The following is a 27,514-nucleotide window of genomic DNA, read 5'->3' as shown; positions in this document are numbered from 1 at the left end:
TCCATACAACTCACATCTTCCCTCTGCTATTTCCAGAGAAGAATTTTTGCCTTTTTTCACCTGAGTCTGGTAGCAGGGAAGATCTGCTTTGCCACTTCTACCACATTGCCTTTCCCCTCCAAGGAATTCTACATTATGAGCTCTAGTAACTTTCAGATGAAGAATTAGTAAGAGACCATAAATTAACTGCCTTGTTATGTGAGAACAATGCTGGTCACAAATAGAGCCCACTTAACAGGTGGAAGATGAGACAGAAAGGCCTGGTGATAACTTCTTCTGTAGCTATTCCCAACCAAAGATTTTCAATAACTTTGTGTAGGACGTGTCTGGTCTAAGTGCTGGCCAACAATTCAAATGTTTCCTAGTTCCCGACTACTGGGGATATCAAAATCTGGCAAATACCACACTGAGTCTCTTCAAGAGGTTTTGTTGTCTGTAGTTACGGATGTGTTCTGCAAATTTGACAGCCGACACAGTAAATTTTTCCAAGGCAAATTTTTCTGGTGGACGAGCATTTCTGGTTGGGTTCATTCGACGTGCTATCTGGCCTTCAGAAAACGTCCTCCTTGGGGTTTTCCTCTGTTTCTACAAAGAGAATAAAATTCCAGTAACTGTCTTTTCAGTTATGTTTGTAATGTTAAACACTAGAAACAACCTGAAAATGTCTGTACCACACTTGTACTATCATGAACTGATCTACTGTTTTCCTAGTCCTTACTTGTTAAGTCAACCCCACCAAATATACTCCCTACACACTATACTATACCTTTTGGCAACTTTTAAAACATCACACCTTCACATCAAATTCCATTCTAATTAACATCACAGAACTATACCAAAATTTAACACATGGCACATTGAGGTAGAAGCTACTTCTCATTGCTCTTTGGTAGCTAAATATTCAGATTTTCCCACAATCTGAATACACAAGCTGAATGCTAGTTAATTTTCTTTTTAACTGAAATTTTTTAACTGAAAGGGCATTGAGAAGCTGCTTCATTTAGTTCAAGATTCTTAATTTTGGAGATTCTTAGGAGGCACAAGTTACCCTCTTCACTGTCACACCTGCCAGTTACTGTGTGATTGAATCCATGCAACACAAGTCCTGCACGGACATCTACCAAAGGCATGGCTCTTCAAGGTTTCCTCAAATCTTTTCAGTTTATAATGTAAATGGAAAAATGCTACTTTACAGAAAAAGAAGGATTGACACTCCTCTGCTTAAAGCTGAGAAAAGTCAATTGAAATGACTAATGTATCATTTCTGTTTGTGCTGAATGGTCCAACTTCATGAGCACAGTTCTACAGGGAAGTGCAGATTTTAGAATAAAAGTCTACAAGAGGAAATTAACAGGATCTAAACCCAAAGAAAAGCAACTTCTCTTCCTTATTCCCACATACACAGACATTTGTCTAAGACCTCAACAGTATTTCTGGAACAAAAACAATAATGTAACATCTCATCTTGGTCTTTGTATTTATTCACAAATTATCTTACAAAATTCCATTTCCTCACATAATCTCTGGCACTTCCCAACCAGTAGCAAATCTATACAAATGAAGTGACCAAACCCAAAGGAAATCAGAACAAACTTGCTGAAAGTTTCTGATGAAACATGTTAATCCTAAGTCTAACAAAAATTACTGTCCCCACCAGCCAGTACTGGGAACTTACTGAAGGAGTTGAGGCGGGCGTTTTCACTGGGAACAGGTCCGGTATGGAATTCAGTTCTGCCAGCAGTTGGGCAAGCTGGAATCAAATGATGTCACATTGAAAACTCACTGCAACTTGCAAAAAAAGCACCACCCACCATTCATTCTTCACATGCACTTGAATTATAGCTAAACCATGTGCAAGGGACCTTTATGGAAGCACTTAAATAAAGTGGGGCTCATAAAGGGGTTCATTTACTCTGCCATGAGCAAAACCTCTGCCAACAATACTAACCTCATAGCTCCCGCTAATTCTTACTGAGAATTAGAACTAGCCAGGTTTATACAGTATCATGTCAAAACAGGACCAAAGGAGTGCATTCCAACATGGTAATGATTGAAAATGAGAAATTAAGTTCATATGATAGGAGGGAAAAAAGAAAGGCAGGGTGCCAGAAGATAGTAAGATGTTCCCACAGTGAGCTTTTACTGACTGCAGATACCTCTGTGCTCTTTGCTGGGGAGCTCAGCGTCGCCTTAAGCAATACAGACACTGGGTACACACACACTCAGTACAAAGTCAGAGAGCAACTAAGCTCCACTGGCAGTTCCCGCAATGCATGCATGTTCTGATCAGGTACAGCATCAGAAGTACTTCAGCAGGATGATGATTTCTTGCACCATGTACAAGAGGTATATTTCCACAGAAGCAGTGGCTGACAGGTACAAAAAAAACCCCCACTGACCTGATCTGGAATTCCAGATGAGGCTAACTTCTGAAAAGCCAATGGTAGTGGGGATGAGCCAAGCTGCTAGCTCTCTGAGATTGCCACAGCCATCAAGAGATTAAAAGCTGAATACAGTATTTCTCAGTAAATACTTCAGTGTGGCATTTATTAAGAGCTATTTAATGCCATTACAGTACTGCTCCTACGATGCCAGTGAATTTCACAGTGGTTGAACTGCAAGGAAGAGTAGAAGGTGAGAAGGACCAAGGAGCAGCAAGACCAACACAACAGCAGTGGGGACACAGATTAGAAGTGCAGGTACAAAGCAGAAGCAAGATTTTACACAGGAGCTGCAGGCCCACACCAAGAGGTATTGCTTCAGTCCCAACACTGCTTGGAAGCTGCAACTTTCCCTGAAACATAGTAAAACTATAGGAGCTACTGAAGACTGAACATCAGTCTGGATTACATAGCAGCATGATAATTAAAGATTAAGCTTTAATTAAAGCTTAAAGAAAAGCTGGTGGCACGTTGGATAATAGAGGAAAAAACATTAGGAAATGATCAGCTGCTCTTTTCTGCACCTACACACACATACACACACATTCAACAGTTACATAGTAAAGCAATACTGTAAAAATCACATCCCACATAACTGAAAAATTACATTTTTCATCCTCAGCAGTTTTTAACTGGCTTTCCAATCAGTAGCTGCAGCAGATCTGTCACACACAAACAAAAAGTAGAAACACTGTTGTGCAAATGACACCATAAACCACCTGAAAGGACAAGCTGGTTTCCTGACATGTTCTGAAGGCTGCAAAACTTGGTCATTTCTAACTTTGTTCACATCCACATTAAAAATTCTTAGTTCTACTCTGGTTTTAAACTTGACCAGGCCAGTCCCTACTTGAGGGTATTTTAGGGGCAAATGTCTGAGTCCTGAGGGTCCTCTAGCGTTTTCCCTGGTAGAAAAATTCCCCATAAGATTTTTGCAAAGTTCCAGCACAGCACCAGCAGGGACCCTAAAATTCAAGTATGCTAAAGCTACATATTTGGATGTAAATGTCAGAAAACAAAATACTGCTCTTAAGTCTTACCATGGCTTTATTTTCTTTAATATTTATGGCTCTCTTAAGCAGTGCACTGGAACTTTCCTCCTGTGATTCTTTAATGTCTTCTTCAGACTCTGAAGCAGAGCCCTCTACTTTGTCTGATCCCTTGAGGCTTATTTCTTTTGAAAGAGGTGTGAGGGATTCATTGTCCTTTAGAGGTAAATCAGATAAAGCCTGTTCAGGCACTTTTTTCTCAGATGACTTCCTAGTTGGAAACTGTAAAGCAACACGAAGGCCAATGCTTCTTCTCTTGGGGGAAACCTTCTTCACCTCTTCCCCCTCTTCTTTCTCATTACCCAACACATTATCACGTTCTTCATCACTCAAGTCTGACTCCAGCACCTAGAGGCAGGAAAAATCCCATGTTACATTATTGGCTCTGACACAAGAGAGGTCATTTTGAAAACACTAGTTCTAGACAGCAGTCTTTGCACCCAAAGCCAACACCACAAATTCACCTAAATTATCATATTTTTACAAGTTCACAGTATGCAGCTTCTGCCTGTGCAGAGATCAACAAAACATCTACAGAGTAGTATTGTCTGGCATACAGTGGCTGTCTCCACAGGAACAATCTTGCCCAGTACAATCTACAAGCAGTGGAAGTAGTTCTCGTTTCTAATATGTGATGCCACATTAAATAAAGCATTTTTACTCTTTTAAGACAACATGGTTTAATTCAGCATGAAAAAAGAGCACCACAGTGTATCAAAAAAATTCCTACAAGAACATGAGGTTTCTACAGAAGACACAGAAAAAAAGCCAACATATACATTCACATGTAGGTGTGACTGCCTTTACCAGAACTTCTTTCTTGTTCACATGCACCTCGTTTGAAGCGAAGCCCTCAAACACTTCTGTTTCAGAGTCAGTGTCCTCAGTGAAAATCCTCCGCAGCTCTTCAGTGAGGTATCTGGACTGAAACCGGAGACCCTGCAAAAACACCACTCAGTAGCTGTGAGAGACAGTCGGATATAGAGTATTCACACTGCCACAATAAACAGGTTTTGAGGGTCAAGACAGTGCCAACTAAATGGCAGATTGTGAAAGCACTTGGCAGGCAAAGCCTGTCAAAAGAAACAAAACACAAGAAGACAACATTCAGAGTTTCAATACTGAGTTATTTTAACTTTGCAAGGTTTTTTTTCTTCATTTTGAGGACAGGGCTTTAACTGAGCTACCTCTTGTGGAGGAAGCTTTGTTCTTCACCTCTTCCCTTCTTCATTACTACCCAATAAAAATAAACTATCACTTTTCTTGTATGTAAATTATCATATTGTTTTATGTATTTCCTTCTGGATGAAAAAAACAGGCCTTGAGTAGAAGAAAATACAAATGAAAGATGGAGTGTGCTCCTCATGCTATTACACCATCACTGAACTGACCAATACCAAAACAAATGATCAGAGCTTTGAAAAGCCTGACTAATATCCCTCCACCTTTTAACTTCTCAACTCTCTGGGTTTTTTTGGTGCAATTTATCATTCACATGTGTTCTTGGGTAGACAGCTCCTTAATTTCAGTCTACAAATCAGGAAGTAAAAAGATCTCATTAAAACACTCTTCATGATATGAACATTACAGCCCAATTAAACACAAGACTTTTACTAAATAGAAATGTATTTCCATACTTCCAAAAAGAACTAGTAGAAAACTATTTAGTCAACTTGTTCCTGTTAATCTCTTGAAAGACTTGATCCTGGTAGGAATATAATCCACGATCACATCACAACTACCTCTTGAAAGTCAGCAACATGTAAATTCATTACCTCAATTTTCCTCTGTTACTTCTTCTTCCCACACAAGAAACAAAAATTACCTTTAATACAATGCATTTGCTAAATATCTTTATTCTTCCTTTCAATTCCCTCCCTTTCCTGACTTTAATTACACACTTCTTTATTTTAAGATAATATCTGGTGAAAAAAAGATACAATAGATGAGTGGAAAAACTTAGAGGGGAATGGGAGGGGGGAACCACTGCATATGTTGTTTCTTTACATTTAAACATCTACAAATTATTATGGGTAATTGTAATGAGTTTTCTCTGAGGAAAATTACTTTATTCTTTTGTTGATAGCTGCAGTGCAGCTGCTTGAGAAAGGAACAAACACAATAGGGAAGTTACTTTAAAGTTAATTTGCACTTCTTGGAGGAAACTGAAGTTTTTTATGTATTCTGTGTTTTTATGAAATTCCACAATGAAGGTTGATGGAGGGAAATATGCTGTTTGTTAGCTAAAGTAACTAAAAATAACACACCTAGAGCTATGCTGCTCATCTATGAAGAACAGTCTACACCAGGTAAAATACACATCAGGGATATCTATTGTGGGAGAAATTTTGGGAACTCGAAGAAGCACAGAGATTATCAGAGCAGAACTGCAGAAAGCCCTGAGGAAAAGCAGGCAAACAAAGGTCACTACTTGTTAACTCATCATTTGCACCTCACCATCCAAGGGAAACGCTGATGCATTAACAGCCCATTTGCCACCCCAGCAGGGCGGCTACCTGTCCTCCTTTCTCAAGAACTGCTGATTTTTCCTGAATTTCCCATAATTTTGCCCTCTGCACCAAAATCTTTTTGTTTCCTGCACAAGTACCAATGGCCTTTTGCAGCAATAGTGGTGTATGGCATCATGAACACTGGATGATGCTCATCCTGATGCAGGGCCCTGATGTGCAAGGACGGCAGATTATGCTGCAATTGGATGGAACTCAGGGTATTTTTATTGTACCATTTAGTAGTAAGGAAATTAAATTCAATACTGATCAAGATTTAAAATAATTCTCATTCCAAGGGAAACACAGGAATGGCAAGGAAGGTTGCAGTGCCAGCTGTAAATCTGGAACAAGTCTCACTGGGATTCTCAGCAATGCATGCTAAACAGTACCTATCTCTTCCACAGCATATTTCATGAGAGGATTTTAAAATGCTTTGCAGAAGAGATCATTATCATAAACTCTGTTTCACAACTTGGGAAATCAAGGGAGAGAAAAGTACAGTCAGGTGCCTGCAGCCCCCAAGCAGGCAGAAGCCCCACACAAGGCTTCCCCTCCACCACCTCTCCCCACTGACCCTTCTTGATCCTCCCCACAAAAACACAAATGCAAGAGCACACTACCTCCTGATTTTCTGAAGTTGCTAGTACTGCTGTCTATCAACAAGATTACAAAACAATTTAGAGCCCTGTACATTTCATTATATTTTAGACACTATCTTTGTCCATAGCACAGACTGTGGCTCTACTCTCAAAAGGTTTCTGCACGCTCCTGGGGTCACTCGCCTGTAAAGGCTCAGAAGCAATACATACTTGTGTACAAGCCTTATTCCAAGGCTTGGTCAATACTAATCATCTTCCTTGTCATCAGCACCTCATAACCAGGTGCTGACCTGATGGACTAGGAAAATAAAAGGAAAAAAAAATTCAATTATCTTATTAATGAAACAGAGAGACCTTTGCAAGAGCACAAACGACAAAGGTATCTTATAGCACATTAGCCCATGGGTATCAAGCATGTAATTATAAGTTTCTAAAACACTAAAAACTAAATTTTTTGCAACCCAAGACAGCACACCAGTTCTATTCTTTTCTTGTGAATTCAGCTGGTATCTCCAGCTACCAAATCAGAGAATAAAAAACATCAAATCATTGTGCTGATCCAAGCCACTTCATCATCAAGAGATCAAAGAACCAGCAAATCACACTACTGCAGCAGAAGCTGATGATTTCTCTGTGTTACCACTATTAAAACAGAATTTTAGTGCAGAGACAGCACTGGAAGATTTCTGGAAGAAATGCTTTGAAGTCTACATATTCACAAATGCCCATCTAATATTATGTATTTGCAGTGTCTTATGCATCCAGCAACATCTTTCCAGGATGGTAATTCCCTTTTTCCTTTTTGCTACGCTTACCTACTTCACTTAAACTCACATTCCAATGAAACACTTTTTTTTATATTATGAGGTATTCAAAAGCAACCACTAAACCCAAAGAAGGATACTAAGTTTGTTTACATTTATGTTTAATATGGGGAATACAAATTACAGGTTAAGGTGCAAGTTATAATTCACATTGTTTTGACACAGGCTCAGAGTATTACTGCATCCCAAGAGCATAACTGGACTATGGCAATCTGTTCCTACCTCTTTTCCAGACTCTGGGGAATCAAAACTAGCACAGTTGTTCTCTGACAAGAAGCTCTGTTTGGAAGCATCATCTTCCTGGAATCCTGGAAAATCTTCACTGTCACTGGGGGCATTAAAAATGTTGGCCACATCCTTGGGTACCTGTTTCTGATTCAAAACAGACAGAGAATATGAGTCACACACATCAACTTAACAGGGAGAACTCAAATTGGCAGCAGTACAACTTATTTTTATATTCCTATGCAAGTACAAGTCTGTAGCACAAAATACGCTATGTATAAATTGTACGTTATTTAGCTTAAACTCCAGGAAAAATCTGTATAGACTGTTTTAATCCCTGAATACAGACTCAGCATCTGGGATTAGGGAGGGGATTCAATACATAGGGTGTTCAACTCCACAGGAGAGTACTTCAGAGACATAAAAATACATGTGTGCCCCACCTTTGCAAGCAGGAGCTCAGGATGTCCTTATCCATGGGGAAACCCACCATCCCTCCTGCTCTTTCAGAGCAATCATAGCTCAGAGGTGAGGAACACAACTTCAAATGAAACACAATGCTAAAGTACAAAGAAACCTGACCTTTAGATTCCACAATACCATTCTGGATTTTAGCAGACACTTAGCTAACTCCAAAAATAAGAAAAAATGCAACTTGTTCTCCTTGGTCACTACTGTCAAAGAGCTTCTTCTGCAATACTTGGTAAGAGGGTTAGCAAAGTGCTAACCAAGAACATTTCTCCTTTGCTAGAAGCCCATGATGTGGCCCATCAGGAGAGGAGGAAGCACAGCCAAGGGCAGGCAGCAGCCTTCCCGAGGTAACCAAGGTCACAGCTTCAGAGTTCAAGAAGTCTAGTCCCAGCCTAGGACACTCATACCACTACATCCAGCCATTCCACTGGGCCATATACTTCACAGCAAACACTTTGGACAAGGCTTTGCATGTACCAGGATAGTAAGGAAGCCTTCAGACAGTTCCCATGTGAGCTGCATTAGGATCTGGTGTGTGTAAGAAAGGAGTGAACAGATAAAGCCTCAAAAACCAAGGAAGAAGGCATTTTGCCAAGTTTCAGAACACATTTTTACACATCCCAATATCACCTGCAAAACCATTCTTCTAGTCACACAAATACTCAGGAGAAAAGTGCTGGCATTTCTCACCAGCATCCAGACACTCATCCCCTACATGCCCTGGACCACATATCCACCTCACGTACACCACTCTAACTTGAAACAAACCTCTCTGCTGTTTGCTAAAGCCACACTCTCATTAACTCTCAGGAACATGAGATCATTGACTGCATGGTCAGAGGACAGTTCCTCATCTCAAAATGCTGTTTTCAAGTCCTGAATATTCACCAGTACATCTGAGATGAGGTTCAGAACCAATAGCAGACTGCCCTTTTCCACTGTCACAGAAAACCAAAGTTACTCATACAGGGCTTATAAGGTTTGTTGGGGTTTTTTAAGTTTACTTGTGACAAGTGACCCAAAGGAGGCTCATTCTCCAAAAGCAACGTTGCTGTGAGCAGCAGTACCTTCACCATAGCATCACACCCTGAAATAAGCTACAGTAAAGGGTGAACATGAGCCCAACTTTACTCTTACTCTACTTTTATAAAGCTGATGTAGGCTGATGCAAAACCAACTTACTGTTGCTGGAGCAAGAGTAGAATTCACCTCTGAAAAACCGACCCTCCTGGGCCTATAATGGTATGATCCAAAGTACAGTTGCTAAAGTCATGCTGTCCACATCCAAACCCCTTTGGATATTCCCTCACTCCCACCTCCTGCAGTGAACATCCAGAATCCACTTCCATTGCTGTGACAGAATCCACTCAGTACAGAACAGTGCTAAAGTACTAAAGCTTAAGCATTATCCATTTTAATGGAAAAACATACAAGGAGCTGAGAGCATAGCTGCTATGAATAAATTGCTTCCAGGAGCCACTGCATTAGTTCTTGTGCTAATGTACAGCTGAATTAGCCACTGCTGTGATTACTATATGCCTGATTTCTTCTTCTTCATTTATTGCTTCTGCATCTGCACCAGAGGAGTCATTATGAGATTGTAATTACTGATTTTGAAAAACAACAAAAAATTTATTTTCCAGTAGTAGACTTAAATTTCTTGCATTCCCAAATTCTAATGTACCGGTACTGACTTAAATAACTTACTGCAGAGCTTCAAGGATTTTTAGTTTGTGACTTGCTCCCCATAGCCTGACTACAAAGAATCTCAATTTGGCCACTGATGAGTCCAGTTCTACCAGAAGGGCTTTCATTAATAACAGACAACACCTGACATGTACCAGGTGGTGGTACATACTCCAGAAGTTTAAAAAGCCTCATGATGAATCTTGATTAGCAACACTACTTCTGCACCTGAAATTGCAAGCCAAGATTATTTCCAAGAAAAGTCCACTGACATAAAAGACAAGCTTGCAGCAAATATCTCTGTTGTGATGGGCTTATTCACTGTCATTTATCATGTACTCCTGGAAGCCACAGACATTTCCATCTTCAACTTCCAATTAAAATACATTCTGAAACTGATTTACAATCAGCATCAGAGCCTAGGATTTCAACTATTGTCAACTAATTATACACCACGAAATAAAATACATATTTGTCTAAACAGAAATGCCAAAATGTTAATCTATTCAAAATACCTGCAAAACACAGGTACTCCAGGAGAGGATCTTTTTGCCACTAAACCCCTAAACAAGTCATGAAGGCAAGGATGTGATGAACGTTCCAAGCTTGCTCAGGGAAAATATTTCAACATGAACAGATCACAAAGGACTGATCAAATGCTGCAGATGTGAGACATACTGTCTTTTAAAGACCTGTTACAAAGGATAAATACCAAAAATCTAGTAGAAGTTGGAAATAATTCATAGCTGCTAAAAAAGTCAGTTTTATTTCTGGCAGGAAATTTTATATCTATTGAACTCATTTATTTTTGTACATAAAACACACTTAGTTTCTTAAAACCCCTACAAGGTACTATTCAAAATCATCAGCAAACATTCCCTGCTACAGATGGCACACAATCCAACAACTGCCAGAATAACAAATTCTATGTTTCTGCAAAAGTAGTCCAAAGCTCAAGACATCCACGTCTCTCAGGTTTTCCCTCTCTAAATTAGACAAAATACCACCAGTACACCCAGGAGTATATGTGTTGGGCCGCATGGAGATCCCATTCCCACAGAACCAGGGGCAAACAGCTTGCACGTGCCTGTGGAGACTGGCAGGTCTGTCACCAAGGGCAGAGGGTGACAGATGTTGCTACGGTTGTCAGAACTGTTTCAGTCACATGAGTGATTGAAAAGTAAAGCACACAAGGTCCCCAGCAGTCACAAGAACATTTTTCCAAGCACTATCCCCATGAATTCCACTTTGTTATGCAAGGAAAAAAAAGAAAAGCCTGAGGTGAGCTGTTTTGCTATCCACATCATGAAATATGAGAAAGAATTTTCATATTTCAATTGAAAAAGCAACTTTCCTGACACCAAAGCCAAAGAAAAGATGCATCTTGCCCTGTAGGTTGTGAGGAAAGAACACCTGCCTGCATGCAAACCCATGGATTTGGTGGGAAGCATGTTATTTCTACACCACCGACTACCACGTTTAATTTTTTTGAGTTATTTGCACACATTATTTTCCCTGCCAATTGTCACACTAGCACATTCTTCTCCAACAGTGATGTATCAGGAGAACCTACAGCACAAGAAAGCAGGGCTAGATGTAATTCTCTATTTTTATTCCTCCCACAGGGGAAAAAATCAATTGGGCTGTGTTCCCTTAATTCAATTCAGCACAATGTATGGGCATTCCTACTCAAAGGACAGACAAGTTCAATCACACTCAAACTCAGTCAAACTGAAATAATCAAAGTTCAATCCCATGCACATACTCACATAAACCAAACCTGTGCAAAGTCACACCTTCACCACATGCTGGAAAGTCTCTTGACTTGTCCCAGGTTCAGCAGTCCAGGAGCCAGCCTCAGGCACACCACCCAAGGGTTACAGGCACTGCATTTGGCTGTACCTCAAAGGAACAACAGAACAGGGAAGCACTCCAAGGTTGACAATTGTGGGCAGAGCTACAAGAATAGAGGGGCCCAGCCAGAATGTCAATAGGTGCCAGACCAATAAGCCAGAACTATTCAGAAGTCAAGATCCTGGTTTTTCCACTGGAGTCATAAAGACAAACAGCACTCTAAAAGCTTAATTTTAACCATCATACAAATATGTGAAAGACATGGAAAGCATAGAGATGCAAAGCCCCACACTGCAGTGCAAAAGAATCACACAGTCTGGATGCAAGGTCAAAAAGACTGTCAACCACAAAATCAGCCTGAGACTCGTGGGCATCAACAAAATCTAGGAAGACAAGGAAGATAACCTCCAGAATTTCTCAACATCATTAAAGCACAAGAAGCTGAAATCCCCTGGACAGTGAAGTGCATTCCTGGCATAAGCGGCAGGAGATGGTAAGGCAAGTGAAGTGTTCTGAAAGAAGAAGGAACAACTGATAGCACAAGCAGTCATCGCCCACTTTTATCTTTGCAGGAATAATTTGATTCTAAAGTGAAGATGGATTATGCCTGAGCCTTTAATCTGTCAAAGCAACAACTCCTGGGACTTTGAGGGTGCCTTCAAACTTTTTGCTCCATGGAATTTTGGTAAATTCTGCTATTTTCAGAACAGCCGAATACGGTTTCTATATTGCCTTATCTAGGCTGATAATAAACTAATGCCCATAAAGCTACTTTATCCTAAGATAAGGAATTCCCAAGTATCATAATCACATGGCAAATCATTCAAAATGCCACCTTCCATAGGTAGTACCTTCCTGGAAACTATTTCCTACTCTTCAAAAATGCTGATAGTACTGTGAATATCAGCATGCCAGCGTATGAACACAATCCAAACACTGTCAACTGCTACTATTTCTTCCTTTGTACCATCTAATCTCTCACTAATCCAAACAGTTGTATCAACTATTTCTGAATTAATTCTGCATAATTCAAGAGCATCCTTTTCATCTATGGTAATGCCTAAGTATTGTCCAAGTCCCAGCAAGGAACTAGTCCAAGTTTTCCATGTCCAAGGAAAACATTTTCATGTAATACCACAGGCATGTGATGCATCCTTGCTTTGTGACTGGACTGCTCGAGTCTAGGAGCAGAGTTCAGGCCTTCTGGGTGCAAGCACTTTGTCACAACCAGCACCCCTCTAACAAGCTCTGAGTACTGAAACTGCTGTGCCAGGACCCAGTAAATCAGACCCCAAGACAGGAAATGGAACTGCAGATTTTGCGATTCAAAACAGTTTTGTACTGCTGACTTATTTGGCAACTGTTTTCAAATGGGGGTATGTACTCAACAAGCAAATCTGCCTGTCAGCAGTGATGATCCATGATTTCAGAGGCAAAGAAACCTTCACCCATCCTTCTGGCCCAGACAAGACTGAACTCACTGCTCACCAATGTATCACAAAAACATGGCAGAGCCAGCAGAAGGCTGCATTCAGACAAAAACAAACTCCCATGAGAAACAGGAAAGCATCAAGTACAGACCATGTCCTTCTCCCTTTTGCTGAGCTTTAAAAGAAACATGATGTGCAGCCTTGTAGCTGTGAACCAGAAAGGGAACTGATGGAGACTAGTAACAGTCTTGTATTACAGCACCAGAGGTGAGAACCAAGTGCCATTTGTGCTATTGTCAAACAGGGTTACCCCAAACTGTTTTATAGCGCCCTTATCTTCACAGTGCCAATGGTGGGCCTGAGGTGATACAAAGATGGAAGGGTTAAAAAGTCTCTGAGAGGACAGAGGTTCTAATATTCCAGTGGCTCTACTACTCTCCAGTTCTACAGAAACCCCTGTAGAGCTCTAACCTTCCATCATCAAAAGCTGAAAGAGATACTGAATTTCTCCTCGCTCCTTCCCCCCACCTGGGAAGCTCACCATGACTTAAAGAGAGACAATTTAGAATACATATAAGAAGGATGGTAAAACACTGGAACAGGTTACCTAGAGAGCTGGTGGATGCTCCACCCCTGAAAACATTCAAGGTCAGGCTGGATCTCTGAGCAACCTGGTCTAGTTTAAGATAGCACTGTGCATTCAAGGGGGTTGACTAGATGAGGTTCCTTCCAATACAAAGTATTCTATGATTCTATAACCAATACCACCTCTCAAGATGTGAACCATACAATCAGCCTGATGCATCCAAGCATGCGGCACCAGGCTTGGACCTGATCACAGCTGATGGAAGTGATCACAGCCTCTCAGGGGACTCAAATACGTGTCTGTGTTGGCAGAGCGGCGTTTCAACAATAAAAAATAAATACCCAAAAACACCCCATCAAAAAACAAAAAAACACAAAAAACAAACCGACCAAACAAACACCGCCCCCCCCCAAAAAAAAAACAACAAACCACCAAAAGGTGGCCAAAATTTGAAATAAATAAATGCATTATTTCTAAAGTGGCATCCTCAGGCTCACAACTAATTAATTATCAATGATCCACTCCGTCAGCCTTTATTAGCGCCGCTACAAATCCCAGCACAGCTGCAGTTGCCCCACGCCGCTGCTGAGTGTCTCAGGGCCGCCCCGAGGGCAGCTTCCACCCCGTTCCCGGCCTTTTACAACCGCGGAGCCGCCGCGCCACGTGGATGGCCCCGGCGGGACCGCGGGCCGCCCGGGGCTCCGCACGGCGCGCTGCGGGCGGGGGCGGTGCGGCCGCGCCGGGGGAGACCCTGGCCGGCGCCGGCGGGCAGCTCCTCCGACCTTCACGCCCCGGGCAGCGGACAAAGGCCGCCGCTGCCCCGGGCAGGCGGAAAGCTGCGGGCCGGCTCCCTGGCCCCACCGCCGGCCCCGCACCCCCGCTCCACCAGCCCGCGGGCCGCCTCACCTTGCCGCGGGTCCCCGCCGCCGCCGCCCCCCGCCGCCGCCGCCGGCCGCGCCGCGCCATGGCCGCCCGCGCTGCCGCGGGATGAGGAGGAAGGAGCAGGAAGGAGGGGCGCGGGGCGGTGGCGGGGTGGAGCCGCCCGGCAGCGGCGGGAAAGCGGGTGGAGGGACGGGGTACTCCGCGTGGCCTGCCTGGGGATAGGCCAGCGCTGTCCGGATGCTGCTGCGGGGTCCCTGGGCACCCAGCATTGTCCGTCCTTTCCTGCACGCTTCTCGCTGTTCGTCTGAAAGGGGCAGGCTTTGCCTTGGGGAAATAGGCTTTCATCCTCCAAATAACTTAAAATACAGGCAGAGAAGTAGAAGCCTCTTGAAAACCTCTGGGAAAAAAAAATGGGGGGGGGGGGGGGGCGGGAGGGTGTGAGTCGGAGAGGGAATGCAGTTGATGCTACTTTCAAATCATAAAATCGTAAAGTCCAACCATTAATTCAGCACTGCATATTCACCGCTAAGCCATGTCCCGAAATACCACGTCATATGACTTCAGAAGCACTTTGAGGGATGCTGATTCCACCACTTCCCTGGGTAGCCTGTTCCAATGCTTGACCACCCTTTAAGTGAAGAAACCTTCCCTGGCGGAATCTCAGGCCATTTCTTCTTATCCTATTGCTTGTTCCTTGGGAGAAGAGACAGACCCCTATCTCCTTACACCCTCCTTTCAGGCAGTTGCAGAGAATAATGTGTCCCCTGAATCATCTTTTCTCCAGTCTAAACAACACCAGGTCCCTCAGCTGCTCCTCATCAGAGTTGTGCTCCAGGTCCTTCACCAGACCCTTCACCAGCTCAGTTGCCGTTCTCTGGACACTCTCTAGCACCTCAATGCCTTGTAGTGATGAGCCCAAACCGGAAAACAGGACTCAGAGGTGCGACCTCACCAGTGTCAAGTACAGGCAGACTTTAAATGCATTTCCCAGCTTCCCAACTCAACCTTTAAGTTTTTTAACTTCACTGTGAAACTGAAATCTAAAGGTGAAAGGGATGGGAAGCAGAACTAGAAAATAAATCTAATCAGAGAAATTTAATTGGGAAAAAAAAAGGGAATATATCAAATTTTAAAGCACTTTTCCTCCACACAAGTTCCTATTTCATCATATTTTCCACTGTGCAGCTAGTAGAAAGATGAACACAAAACCAGGCAAACTATTTTTTCTAGTTTCCTCTGAATGACCCACGTTCTTCAATTAAGATGTTTAATTTTTAATAAAAACAATGTTTCATGTGTTCCTTTTTACTCAAGGGGATTGGTACTAGATTAGCTACTTTGCACCCCCTAATTCAGTGAGAAAAGCTACCTTTGAGCAGAGTCCCAAAGTTGTCCAATTGGGTGGGGTGGAGGTCTATACCTGAACTGAGGGATCTCAGTATAAGGTCTCAGGGTGTGTTTCACAGCCAGGTTTCTGTCTGGTGTCTTCCACAAGCCCTCTAGTCTGTATAGCTGGAGTAGAAGAGCAAGAAATTCACTTGCCCATGCAATCTGGCTGAAATAAAACAATAATAACTACCTTTTTTGTTTTTGAATTGGTAAAAGCAAAGCAGAGGAACCAAGTGTGTTACTCTGTAGCTTACCTTCAAATACAATTGTGAATTGCCAAGCTAAAAATAAATTCAGATAGTTTTGACAATTTCAGTACCTTCTGGATGACATAGGCTTAAAAGCATTATGTATTTTTTCATTTAGGGGAGTGCTTCAAAATGTGCTGTGCAGTCTGCATACTGTGATGAGTTCCCAGGCCTGACTAGTATTTTAAACACTCCACTGTAAAAATTGACTTAAAAGTCAGAGAAAAGTAACATTTTTTTAGAAAGTGAAAGACAGATGAGATGAGTTTTTCTCCTCTCTCTGAGAGGAAGAGAATCTCCATGTACCATTGCATCTGATCCTCAGTGTAACACATGGTGGACTACCCATTTAAGTACTTCCAAGCCTTTATACTCCAATCATATGGAAGGTATTTGTTAGGAGAGAATGTGAGGGAAGTCGTTACATGCAAACAAAGAAGCATTTAGCCAAAGCAGGCCATTTAAAAACTGGTTTGCATTGCAATATCCACTATTGAGGCACCTGCGGTTGTCACTCAGGGTGCAGAAATAAGAAGCTTTGGGCATGAGGTGGGGAGGAGGGAATTCAGTAGAAGACAAAATGTGGGAATTATGTGTAATATCAGCAAAATTGAAATGCAGACTTCTTGAAATACAAAAGAATAAAGATCTCCTGTGCAATGCATTCCTGAAAGGCTTGTATATTATGTGTCCCACTGCTGACCCTGGGCTTGGTTCTTTCCCTTGTCCCCAACAGTCTATGTTATGAAGCGCTGTTTGTTAAAAGCTGTCAAGACGCTATCTTGGATTGTGAACAACAGATTTGAAATGGCTGTGTTGACTGTCCTGTGCTAAATTAGAGTGAATAAAATTGAATTCTCTTACAATAGAGATGTGCAGCTATTATGCTGTTACAAATACATTATGAACTGTCTGATATCTTCAGCTATTTTATGCAATTTGTTGCTTTGGCTTTGTTTCTCTTTCTTTTCCCCTAACTTTCCACTTCATTTTGTACTTTCATAATCATTATCCTTCTCAGTATTTCAAGCCCTCTTGTCAGTTATTGTTCTTTATGTTGCCTTATTATAAGTGTGGGTTTTTTTTTAAATTTTGTTAGTTTAATTTTTCTGTAGCTGTAGCTCAAATATTTCTCAGTGTGGAATTTCCATCACTGAATTCCTGCCAATTTTCTTTACCTCTTGTCATAGTATTTCAAAGTTCTTTTTTCTAACCCACATCAGTTTTTGTGGTGTTGCCTTGTCAGTTGGATCTCATCATCTGCTCAGACGAGTTTTAGCTGAATTCCAGGTACTCTTCAGCTTTATATATTAAGCCTGAATTATTTTTCAATGGCTGGATCCAGAATATTTTCTGACCTTGCTTATCATCTCATGAGAACATTGCTGATAATGTCTCAGTCCAACTCTTTGGACTCAAAATTGTAAAATGAAACTCATAACAATGAGCTCTGTCTTGGGCTCAGTATGACTATTATAATCAGACTAAAATTTCCAAAGAGAACAAAAGTGTACTAAAGGAATAATGAGCTACTCAAAATATATATCAGGTGTAGCAGATGATGAGTTTATGGGATATTCAGTAACAACATGCACTGTAAAATTACAGGACAGCACCAACATCTCTCTAAAGTGGCCATGGAAACAGAAAATTTGTTTCCTGTGAGTTTCGAATTAACAAATAGCACTCTAGTTTATAAATTTGGACTTTACTGCTGTGAATTTACCAAGCTGGATAAACATTAAAATCAATCATTGCTCCTGAACTCCGCTTTCACTGCTCCCTCTAACAGTCTCTAATTTGGAGACCATTGTAATCACAACTGGGGGCTTTACTCCCATCTTCCTGCCACCACGCTTCTCTGAGACCTGTCAAGCATTTTAAGTAGCATGCACTTTCCCACACTTCTCAATGAATGCTGACATACCTAACTTAAAAGGATTACTTTCTGCTGAGAGGAATTGTAATCTTCTTTTCCTGCTCTGCAAATCCTCTAGTAAGTGAAAAAGAAAGGCCAAGATCTGTTCTGCTGTGCAGGGCAAATCACCATCGCAGAAGGTATAGAATAAAACAACAAATCTAAGATTTACTTGTGGTCACGCTTGTCCAGGAGCTGTGTCCCTGACTATTAACTCATTGGCATCTTCTATCACTATTTCTGGTGCTTTGATATTTTCTGTGTTAGTTTCTAACAGCTGTATGAATACACACACAATTGCTACCATGAATGGTGTTCAGGACAAAACACTTCTCTCAAAGATGTCTAAAAAAAAGGTAGAGACAGAATTGCCCTAATTTGAACCCAGTTTTTAATATTATGTATTCTGTTAACAAAACCCAGAACCATACTTTAAGTTATATACAAAAACCACTGTTTTTTCAAACTGCCTATGGCCAATTTGCAGAATATTTCCAAAAGCTGGCACGGAGGACTGTGGTGGTGGTGAAGGTTTGTGCTCCAGCAGTGGGTTGTGGGTGGTATCTGACAGAACAACAAAAGCACAAATGTTCCTGCTACCTTGATTTCCACCCACTCATCTCAAAACCTTTCCTCATACAAGGTGATTGGTGCAACAAATTGGCTTGTGGGCGAGGCTGAGGGCTTGGGTGATCTTACACTACCAACTGAAAATGAAGCCACAGGTTATTCTTTTGCAGAAGTCACCTGAATACTGTCCAAGAGAGCCTTCCCCATGCTATCCCATCATTCCCTTAACATTCCTGCAAAAATGGGGGGGGGGGGGGGGGGGGGGGCAGCAGGGGGAGGAGTTTGCCAACAAAGCTTGTATTGCTGAAAATATAATGTTGTTGTTTCATATTGCAAAACCATATTTTGTTGCCAGTCATTCCCAAAGGAGATGAGCCAGGATTAGAGTCCAATTCCCCTTTTCATTCACTTATTAGGCAGACAGCTATACTCACAAGGTAGATGAACACCAGTTCCAGGCTTCCTCCCATGAGTTTTCTTTCCATTACTATAGTGCTGCATGCAGCAAAAAATTCAGCCTTCAAATTTATGAGAAGATCTTTGAGATACTTTCCTTGATCTAATCCTGCAAAACATAGATCCAGGTGAACAGACATGTCCTTAGCTAATTCTTCCTAAAAATCTTCGTTGATATTTGGAGGTGTCTTTCATGTGTTTTTATTAATTCTTAGTTGTATTTCAGCCCACACTGATGGATGGCTGCTTCCAAACTGCCAGTGAATGGGCTGTGTTAGTTGTAGCTAATTCCTCCTTGGTTAAGTTCTGCAGCGTCAGCAGGGCTGGAACATTTCAGTTGGACATGGGAAATGCCCTTCTCTCCCCTACCTTCCCAGCCATTCATGTGGGACAAATGAGTCTTATTGTTTCAGAGAAATGAGCTTAGGATTTTTCCTTCAGAGGAAATGGGGTTTTTGTATCCTGTGAGTAAGGATTATCTGACCTTTCTCCTCTTGTTTTCTGTGGTTTAAAAAAAGGCTAGGAACATATGACAAAGCCTCATTTAATCCACATTCCTAGTCATTCACTTCCCAATTCTTTCTCCTTTGTCATCCTTTTAATTTCTTTCTGATGCTTATTTGTCAGTTCCATAAATCATCCTGAAGATCACCATCATTAAGAAACTCCAGGCTCATCAAAGTTTGCATAGCATAAAATTCCTCAAAAAACTGTCCAATTGCCAGTTCACTCAGACATCAGAGGCTGGGAACGCAATCTGCTCTGACTTCTCATACCCAATAAAGTCTTTGCATCAAAGCTATTCTTTTGCATAAAAGGTCATTCTTTAGACTTCTCAGGGTGCTCCAGGTTGCTATTTCCATCACTTTTGCAAAGTTCAGCTTCAATTTCAAATATATTAATCAGTATTTAAGTTTTGCAAGTATTGCTATCACCTTACATAAGAATTTCTTCAACTCAATTACATCCTGACTCAATGGGTTTTTCTCCCGGACTTCTGGATCTCCCTTAGAAATCACCTGCATGGTTCAAACCATGAGTTGAAAGTACAGGAAAATATAGCTTGTCTCATTTAGAAGTAGAAAATGAAAATAATGGACTAGGTGTTCCTTTGGTTCATTCCAGTTTACTTGCAATGCACTTAAACACCCTCTTCTGCAATAAAACAGAAAAAGAAGGAAAAAGAAAAACCAGGCTATTTTATTCTGCATGGTTCCACTTTATCCATCCCATCTAGTTATTTATCCAGAGTTCCCTTTCTTTTAGCTTGCATTCAGGCCATGTGTCCACACTGCTTTCTGCCTCTGAAACAACTCGAGTTCTGCATTTGTATTCAGATTCCTGGGAAATTCCTTCCCTTCTTTCCTCTAAGATAATTTTTGCACTGGTGTTTCATATGGCAAACACTTTGGCAGGTGGCCTCTATTGTGTTAGCTCATTTAATCCATAAAAGGCTTAATCACTTCTTTTGCATAGCATGCCCAGAATCTGGCTAGTGCACCCATCAGCTTCAACTTGTATTAGACACACTTATTAGCAGCAAACAGTATGTTTCAGCATCACACATATGGTGTCAATGGCCGTGTGGGTTTGACTATGAATACCCCATCTCTACTCCAGTACTGAAAATATAGTGAAAGGAGAAAAGAAGAATTTATTTGCTGTCTGCATAGTTTCAATTTCAGGTGAAGGAAGCTGTGTCTCCATTCTGTAATCTACCCCTTTCTTTTGCCTGGCTGCCTTTTGGGAGTTCACACAGGAAAAATATGTCAAGTTTGCAAGCAGTAATATTAAGGGCACTGTGCATTAACTGACATAACGAACAGGTATATCATTCACATCTGGAGCCACAAGGGCAGAGGATGCGAAGACAAAGCATAAATGCACTATGAGGTAGAAGTGTATGGATTTGCCTTTCTGTGACCTGGAGTGTTTTGCTTCCCAGGTTCTCCCAGCCAAATTATAAGTGTTTTACTTCTTCCCACAGCCACTAAACTGAACGTGGAATAAACTTATTACCAGGACTCGCTAATAGTACTAAATCTTTGCAACAGAAGGAGAAGGAGCCAAGACAACATGCCAGAGTGGACTGGATAAAATGCTGGCAACTGAGCCAAAGAAGCATGGATCTGAAGGGAAGGTGGAGAGAACTGGGAGACACAGAGCAAACTAGAGGATAAGCTCCTTCTGCTTTTGCCTCCTTTCCTCTCAGGTAGCCAAAACAAAACATCTCTTGGGATAGCTAAAGAGGATTCAAGTCTAGTCCTGACCATGCTACCACCACTCAGCCTTGCTGTGACTGCCCGGCAGAAACTCACAGTAGAGGCTGTGCTGCCCAGTCCCAGAGGACATGAGGCAAGAGGTTCCCAGGACCTCCAGCTCCTGCCAGTGGGAGAAAAGGGTGACCCTACTGACAGCCATGGCACTCTACTCTCTCAGGTCTCACATGATTTAGATTTTGCATTTGCTCTTGCCCATTTGCCTGTGCTTTATTTTCTGGTAGCTGGGCTATGCCTTGACAAATGTGTCTGTGTGTGAGAGATAGTCTCTTAGAGAAATTGTTTCATTTCTGGCTCACATTCAATCCTAGCATCTGGGAATAAGGTGTCTATCTTTAGTATTAAGGACTTCTGTTCCTCACCCCACTTTTCAAAAAGCTCCTGAATTAATTTACACAGAGCACAAAGTGCTGAGATACCTTCTCGTAGCCCACTCTTGTGGTAACAGCCTTGTTCCTCCAGTTCTCCTGGACATAGTCTAATATCTCAAGGTGCAATCACAACCTGCTGGCATTGGTGTAGAATAAAGCAGAATCACTAACACTTTCCCCTTTTTGTCTTATAGATTGGACAGAATTGTCAAATGATAATCTGCCATCACCATACACCTGCTGAGGTCATCATAAAACCTTCAGCCAGATGTGGCTTCACTTCTAAACTGAATAGCCAAGGACCTGTAGCAACCTGTCTGGGCACCTTTTACTTCTGTCCTTTTCCACCTGAATCTGTTAGAACTGTGTGTGCTAAAACAACTTCCTCACACAGCTTCAGAAGTCCCCCATACTTATGCAAGATGTCTAAGGTCATTGCTAGGCATCCTGTGCCTGGCTTGAGAGTGCAGTGTGTGACTGTGGTGTGACAGCCTTTCCCATCAACAAGGAGTGTTGCCAACATCTCCAGCTCAGCAAGGAACCATACACCCTCCCTCAGGAAGAGCTATCTGGAGCAAGACCCCTGAAAAAATATTTGCCACCATCTCTTGGGCATTATCACTGGAGAGAATGAGACTTGTGCCAGTGCTCAGTGTCTGGTAGACAGGACTGCCTGTGTTGGATCTGTCTATGTTTTGTTACCAGCTGGAGGACAAATTGCAAATACAGAGCTGGACATTGCCCCAGTGGAATTAGCTTATTTACTTTATCTCCTGGGCTTTATCTGCCCTTCATCTTCAAAGCAGCAGATAACCCTTCTCACAATGGATGGGAGAAATTATCAAGAAATAGTGTATTTCATTAGAAATGCAGTGTTTGGGAAGTAGGTGTTCTGTTGCCTGTTTTATACTTAACTATGTCATACTCCTTCTTGTAATACGCTGGCTGAACTCCACCATGAAAGGATTTTCAACATTGTCTTCCTAGAATAGTTTCAAAACCTCATAGCTTTCATGAGAAGGACTGCCTACCTCCCAGAAACATGCTAGAAAATTTTATGCTTTGCATTTAAAAGTTGCACAAGTCAAGAGAATTTATATTCTACTACAGAAAACTTGAAAAATATTGTCTACTATGCAAATTAATTTAAATGCAGTTTAAATCCAGTCCACAGGATTGTTAATGGTTCCAATGATCACTTCAAATCACTTTAAAGTGAAACCAATAAGCTCTTTTAAAAATACATCAAAGTTCTTTGTGATTCTAACAATGTTTTAGGAGTAAGTTTTAAAAGGTACTAACAGGACTGAGTGCAATAAGCTCAAACCCTTGCAAAAGCCTACATGGTAATTTATCAGTACCTGGTGCTGGATTCCAGGGGAATGTGTAGATGCAATACTCACAAACTGGGAAACCTAGGAAGAGTCACAGTTTTGAGATGTCCTGATTGCATCTGTGCTCCCAAACCACCATAATTTCCTATTTGGGGAAAGGACATGTGGCCCAAAGGGAATCATTTGATGGGTCTATCACATTGCATCTGACTTTCTTACGGTCTTGAGCCCTAGGTACCTAACCTGAGACACAGCTGCTGTTCATGCTGCTGACTTTATTGGAAGGAAGAATCTTACTGAAAAATTTGTGCGTGCATTCTTTGACCAAAACAATGGAACACAGCAGAATTCACCACCTGGTCTTACAAAGCACAAAACTGAACTCACAGTAATTAGTTCTGTTTTAGAAACATTTTCCTAATCAGTTGTGTTTCACTGTGGCTCAAGGAATTCAAGAATGTAAAAATAGTGCTTAATGTAGGAATAGCCCCTCTTCTTTCCTTTTGTTTTTTGGTATAGATAACTGGAACTATCCTCTCCATTGTATCAGTGCAAAGACTGTCCAGATCAGACCCTACCTTTAATAATGATAATCTATTACTCCAAAGACTTATGGGCATATCTATTAGAGAGTGTTGGTTTTATGCTACCATACAACTAGGAAAGTACTCTACATTTAAGGTCTTTCTGTCATTTGTTAAGATAGATCTCCTTTTTTTCTGTTGCTGTTCTTGTTGCAGGAGTGAACTCATTACAAATAAAGCTTGCTCAATGCTTCCAAGGATGGTAAGGTAGTAATTAAGTGAATTTCACACACCTCTACCTGCCCTTACCAAAAGTAGAGCTCAAAAGAATTGGGATGAGAAAGACCATATTTCCCATAAACATACAATAGCTTCTGCATAGACCCGAGGAACAAAATCTCAGTCCTAGCATGTTCTCATGTTCTAGCATCCTCCTTTCCTTGTGCCTGCTGCTACATAGCTATCACCCAGTTTTCAATAAGAACACATCCCCTTCTCGAGAAGAGATGCAGTAAGGACTGCAATCTGCACAATTTGCAGGTTCATGACAGGTCATGACCTCTATTATTCTCCTAAAGTTGGCCCCTGTAGGAACAAAGACCAGTTAGAACAGGAGAAGCCTTTTAATCCTGCCTACCCTTTTGCAACATTAATAATGCTCAACTGCTGTTGGGGTCAATGAAAACTGTAACTTAAGACTGTGAGAAAAATCCCCTTAGTCATGGAGAGCAAAATATTACCCACACTGAGCCCTGAATAGTTGTATTGCTAGAAAGTTCTATTGTTTCTATGTTATTAATGGTTAGAATTTGGTGCATTATTTTACATATTCCTAATCCCTGGTTCTTATTGGTTCCTTCCTGTCAAACTCAGCCCTCCACCTACTCTATCTAAATTACTTTCTGCCCTGGACCCTGGCCTTTTTGGTACACCCTGTACTGTTGTTCGGCTTATGTGTTTGTTGTTTTGATATTAAAGATTTTTACTTTCAGGTCACTGGATCGTGCCTGTCCCTCTTTTATTTGTCCCTCTTGAGAATCTCTCACCGAGGATCCTGAGGTAGCACCCGGCCAAGCCACCCGGGCCCGGCACGCTACAAGCTGTTCCCAGCAACCACTCTCCTGTATGCACACACTTTAAACTGACTGTATTTCTGAGCAATTCATAAGGCAGCAGGTACTGGTGGAATCTGGTATAAAGAGGAACAGACTGGAAGTTCAAACAGTTTGAGAGACATTAGAACACAAGCAAAAACCCGAAGAGAACAGTTATGTACCCTCGGTAGATGGTATGTTCTGTCATTACATTTTTCAGGTTATTTACAGAACTTTGCCTGATGGTGACAAAACCTCCTACATGTTTAAACAGAGCTTCACAAAATAAGGCCTCAAGGCAACTGGCAACACTGTTAAAAGCCATATATCCCGGTTAAATGACAGAACAGGGAGAGAGGGATGGCTGCGCTTAGATTTCTTTTGGGAAGTTCCTGTTACAAAATGGCAAATAACTTACCAAATCGACTAAATCCCTCAGGACAGCAGACGAGCCCTTTGTTCACATGCCACAGTAGACAGCAATGAGAGCCTGAAATTTTTCCATGGGGAAGCATGCCACAAAAAGGGTGGCAATGCCTGCCTTGGCTGATCTCCAGGACAGGCTCTGTACCTACTCTGCTCCAAGAAAGCAAGGACCCAGGCTGAGGAATAAACTCTTAACTGCCTTTGTGGAACTGAAACTCTTGACTGACATTAAGTATTTATTCTCAAATGCTACCTCCCTTGGAAACAGGCAGGAACGCAAAGAAAGACTATTTCCCTGTAGCCACACAGAGAATTCAAGCGTAGGGACAGGTTTGTATGAGCTCTGCCTTACCTTTCTTTCCTCATGCAGTTTTGGTCTGATTCCAGATTGGCTTGCTTTCTTTGCTCAGCTGGCAGGATACTAACTCTCTCCCTTGGTAGAATGTGAAGGAAGTGGTGGCTGGCTGTTTTACCTTCCTCTCTTCACTGATCACTTTCTTTCCTGCAGTAACTCGCCCAGTGTCCCTTCTTCCCTCATGGGTTCTTGGCAGCAATGCTCCTTCCATCATCCGAAATTTAATAGCTGGACAGGGAAGGCAGGACTTTGTGAGAAGTGTTCTCACATCCCAGCAAAGACAAGGTGGTGACAGCCACAATATCTCCCGTATCTCCTGTATCTCTTCAAAATGGCTTGGCAACACCAAAACTGTGATTTGAGATTGTCAGTGCTCACAGGAGAGCTCGTCAGAAAAGAAGATTTCTTCAAAATAATTCGGGTGATGGAGCAACACCACTACTACATACATTTTCTTTCTGGCCTTTGCAGAGCTAAGATTCTACTGCTACTAAACCTGCTAATTTTTTACAGCAAAACCTGTTGAGCAGTGAGGGCACAAGGTGGTCTCAAATGGCAAAGAATGTCATGGCTGCCTAAGATGTTTGTCACAGTCCAAAGCAACACGGGTTCCAGCTCTGCCAGAGCAGAGGAACTGGGTTGTGTGTGTGCACCTGACAAATGAAGGGAAGCAAAAGATTATTTGTGCCAGTATTTTGAACAGACTAGGAGGAATTAAGATCTGAATTGGCCTAAACACATGTGTGTTGCCAAAAGTGAAGTTTCACAAGTATTTTGACAGAGATCCTACAAGAGTCTATTTGACTCACCATCTCTTGAGTTCCTATATTCTAGCCACCAATTTCCTCCTCCTGCACATTTCTCACTGAGTTTCACTAGTTTGTTGAAGGACACAATTTCTTTCCAGGAATCATGATGTTTTGTACAGTTTTGAGACCTAGAAAAAGGGATGGTGCATTGCAGTCACAGCCACCAATTGTTTTATATCCCAAGAGTTTATAGAGTTCAATATTTTGTAAGCTGCTTCCCTGACTGGAGGCTAGGTAGGAAGAATACCTTCAGGGCGCTTATTAGCATGCTGTATCTCCAGCACTATTAACTACACAAATGTTTTACTGTGAAAGAAACAGACCAGTCACCCTGAAACCAGTTCTGTATCTGCCCCTTAATGCCTGTACTTTATACTGAAACATGTGTTATAGAGAAATATGAATAAAATGTATTTGCTTGTTCAGTCTAGCAGGAAACCTTGAGCCAAGCCAATAAAGCACATTTTTTAAAAAGCCTTTTGCTTCCTGTAGAATGCTGCTTTGTTTGCCATCATTGTTTGGCAAATAGGAAAGGGCTTATCTCTTCTTCCCAGAAACTAGTGTGGCTATAGAAGAGGTCCAGAAACTTGTCAGTCTTTACTAAGAAAAAAATATTGGTTTAAGAGTCCTCGCCAGGAAATTATCTGAACCTGCAGAAAGAGAGAAGGTGTAAAAATTAGTTCACCGGGCTATGCTATTCTTTTTTGATTATTAGTTCAGTTCCAGTTTGAGGCTCTTATCAAGCATATTTTCAAAGGTAAACTACAGTAACCTTTAACATTAGAGCCTTCCAACATTAGATATTTCATTGTTAGCTGCAAAATTAGCATTTAGCCCTCCAGTGAAAAATGCACCATATTTTTGTTTTATTAATTTGTAATTAAAATTTAAGCAACTATGCCTGGTTTCTAGCAGATGGAGGCAACTGCATAGCTTTGACCCTAGTTACAGTTTTGTTTAACCCCCTCCAGAGAAACATAGTTACTGTGCATTAATATACAGCCTTTCACTGCCAGACCTGTTAGTGTACATTATGGACTAATAATAATAATTATATTGTCAAATTCAAATACACAATTCAAACTGTGTAACAATACAAGCTCCTCTGAAATGTGAAGCACTATAGGTAATGAAACCTACTTTTCTTTATACAGTCAGCTCAAATCTCTTTTTTTGAGCAATCT

At 41.5% G+C, this 27,514-nt stretch overlaps 1 protein-coding gene across 6 annotated transcripts in view; it reads right to left on the bottom strand.

The window, feature by feature from the left end:
• CDCA7L (cell division cycle associated 7 like) overlaps positions 1–27,514 on the bottom strand; it is a 33,032-nt gene that overhangs the window by 4,150 nt on the left and 1,368 nt on the right. The window contains exons 1-10 of one of the 6 annotated variants that reach the window (XM_086854274.1): positions 25,519–25,749; positions 20,158–20,293; positions 19,117–19,247; positions 15,978–16,069; positions 14,582–14,954; positions 7,646–7,795; positions 4,298–4,429; positions 3,482–3,838; positions 1,676–1,750; positions 403–585 (exon numbers count right to left, since the gene is read on the bottom strand). In XM_086854274.1, coding sequence (XP_086710400.1) covers positions 403–585; positions 1,676–1,750; positions 3,482–3,838; positions 4,298–4,429; positions 7,646–7,795; positions 14,582–14,902 — 1,218 coding nt within the window. In that variant the 5' untranslated portion in view covers positions 14,903–14,954; positions 15,978–16,069; positions 19,117–19,247; positions 20,158–20,293; positions 25,519–25,749. Of the gene's footprint in view, positions 1–402; positions 586–1,675; positions 1,751–3,481; positions 3,839–4,297; positions 4,430–7,645; positions 7,796–9,960; positions 10,034–14,581; positions 14,955–15,977; positions 16,070–19,116; positions 19,248–20,157; positions 20,294–25,518; positions 26,981–27,514 lie in introns of those variants that run through there. The other 5 variants (XM_086854284.1, XM_086854313.1, XM_086854304.1 and 2 more) reach the window with 5 other exon arrangements.

The sequence above is a fragment of the Cyanistes caeruleus genome, chromosome 1, assembly GCF_971803275.1.
Source record: "Cyanistes caeruleus chromosome 1, bCyaCae1.hap1.1, whole genome shotgun sequence".
In the NCBI taxonomy this organism is placed as follows: Eukaryota; Metazoa; Chordata; class Aves; order Passeriformes; family Paridae; genus Cyanistes; species Cyanistes caeruleus.
Note: the sequence above shows the minus strand (reverse complement) of the source record. Positions and strands in the feature narration are given on the sequence as shown.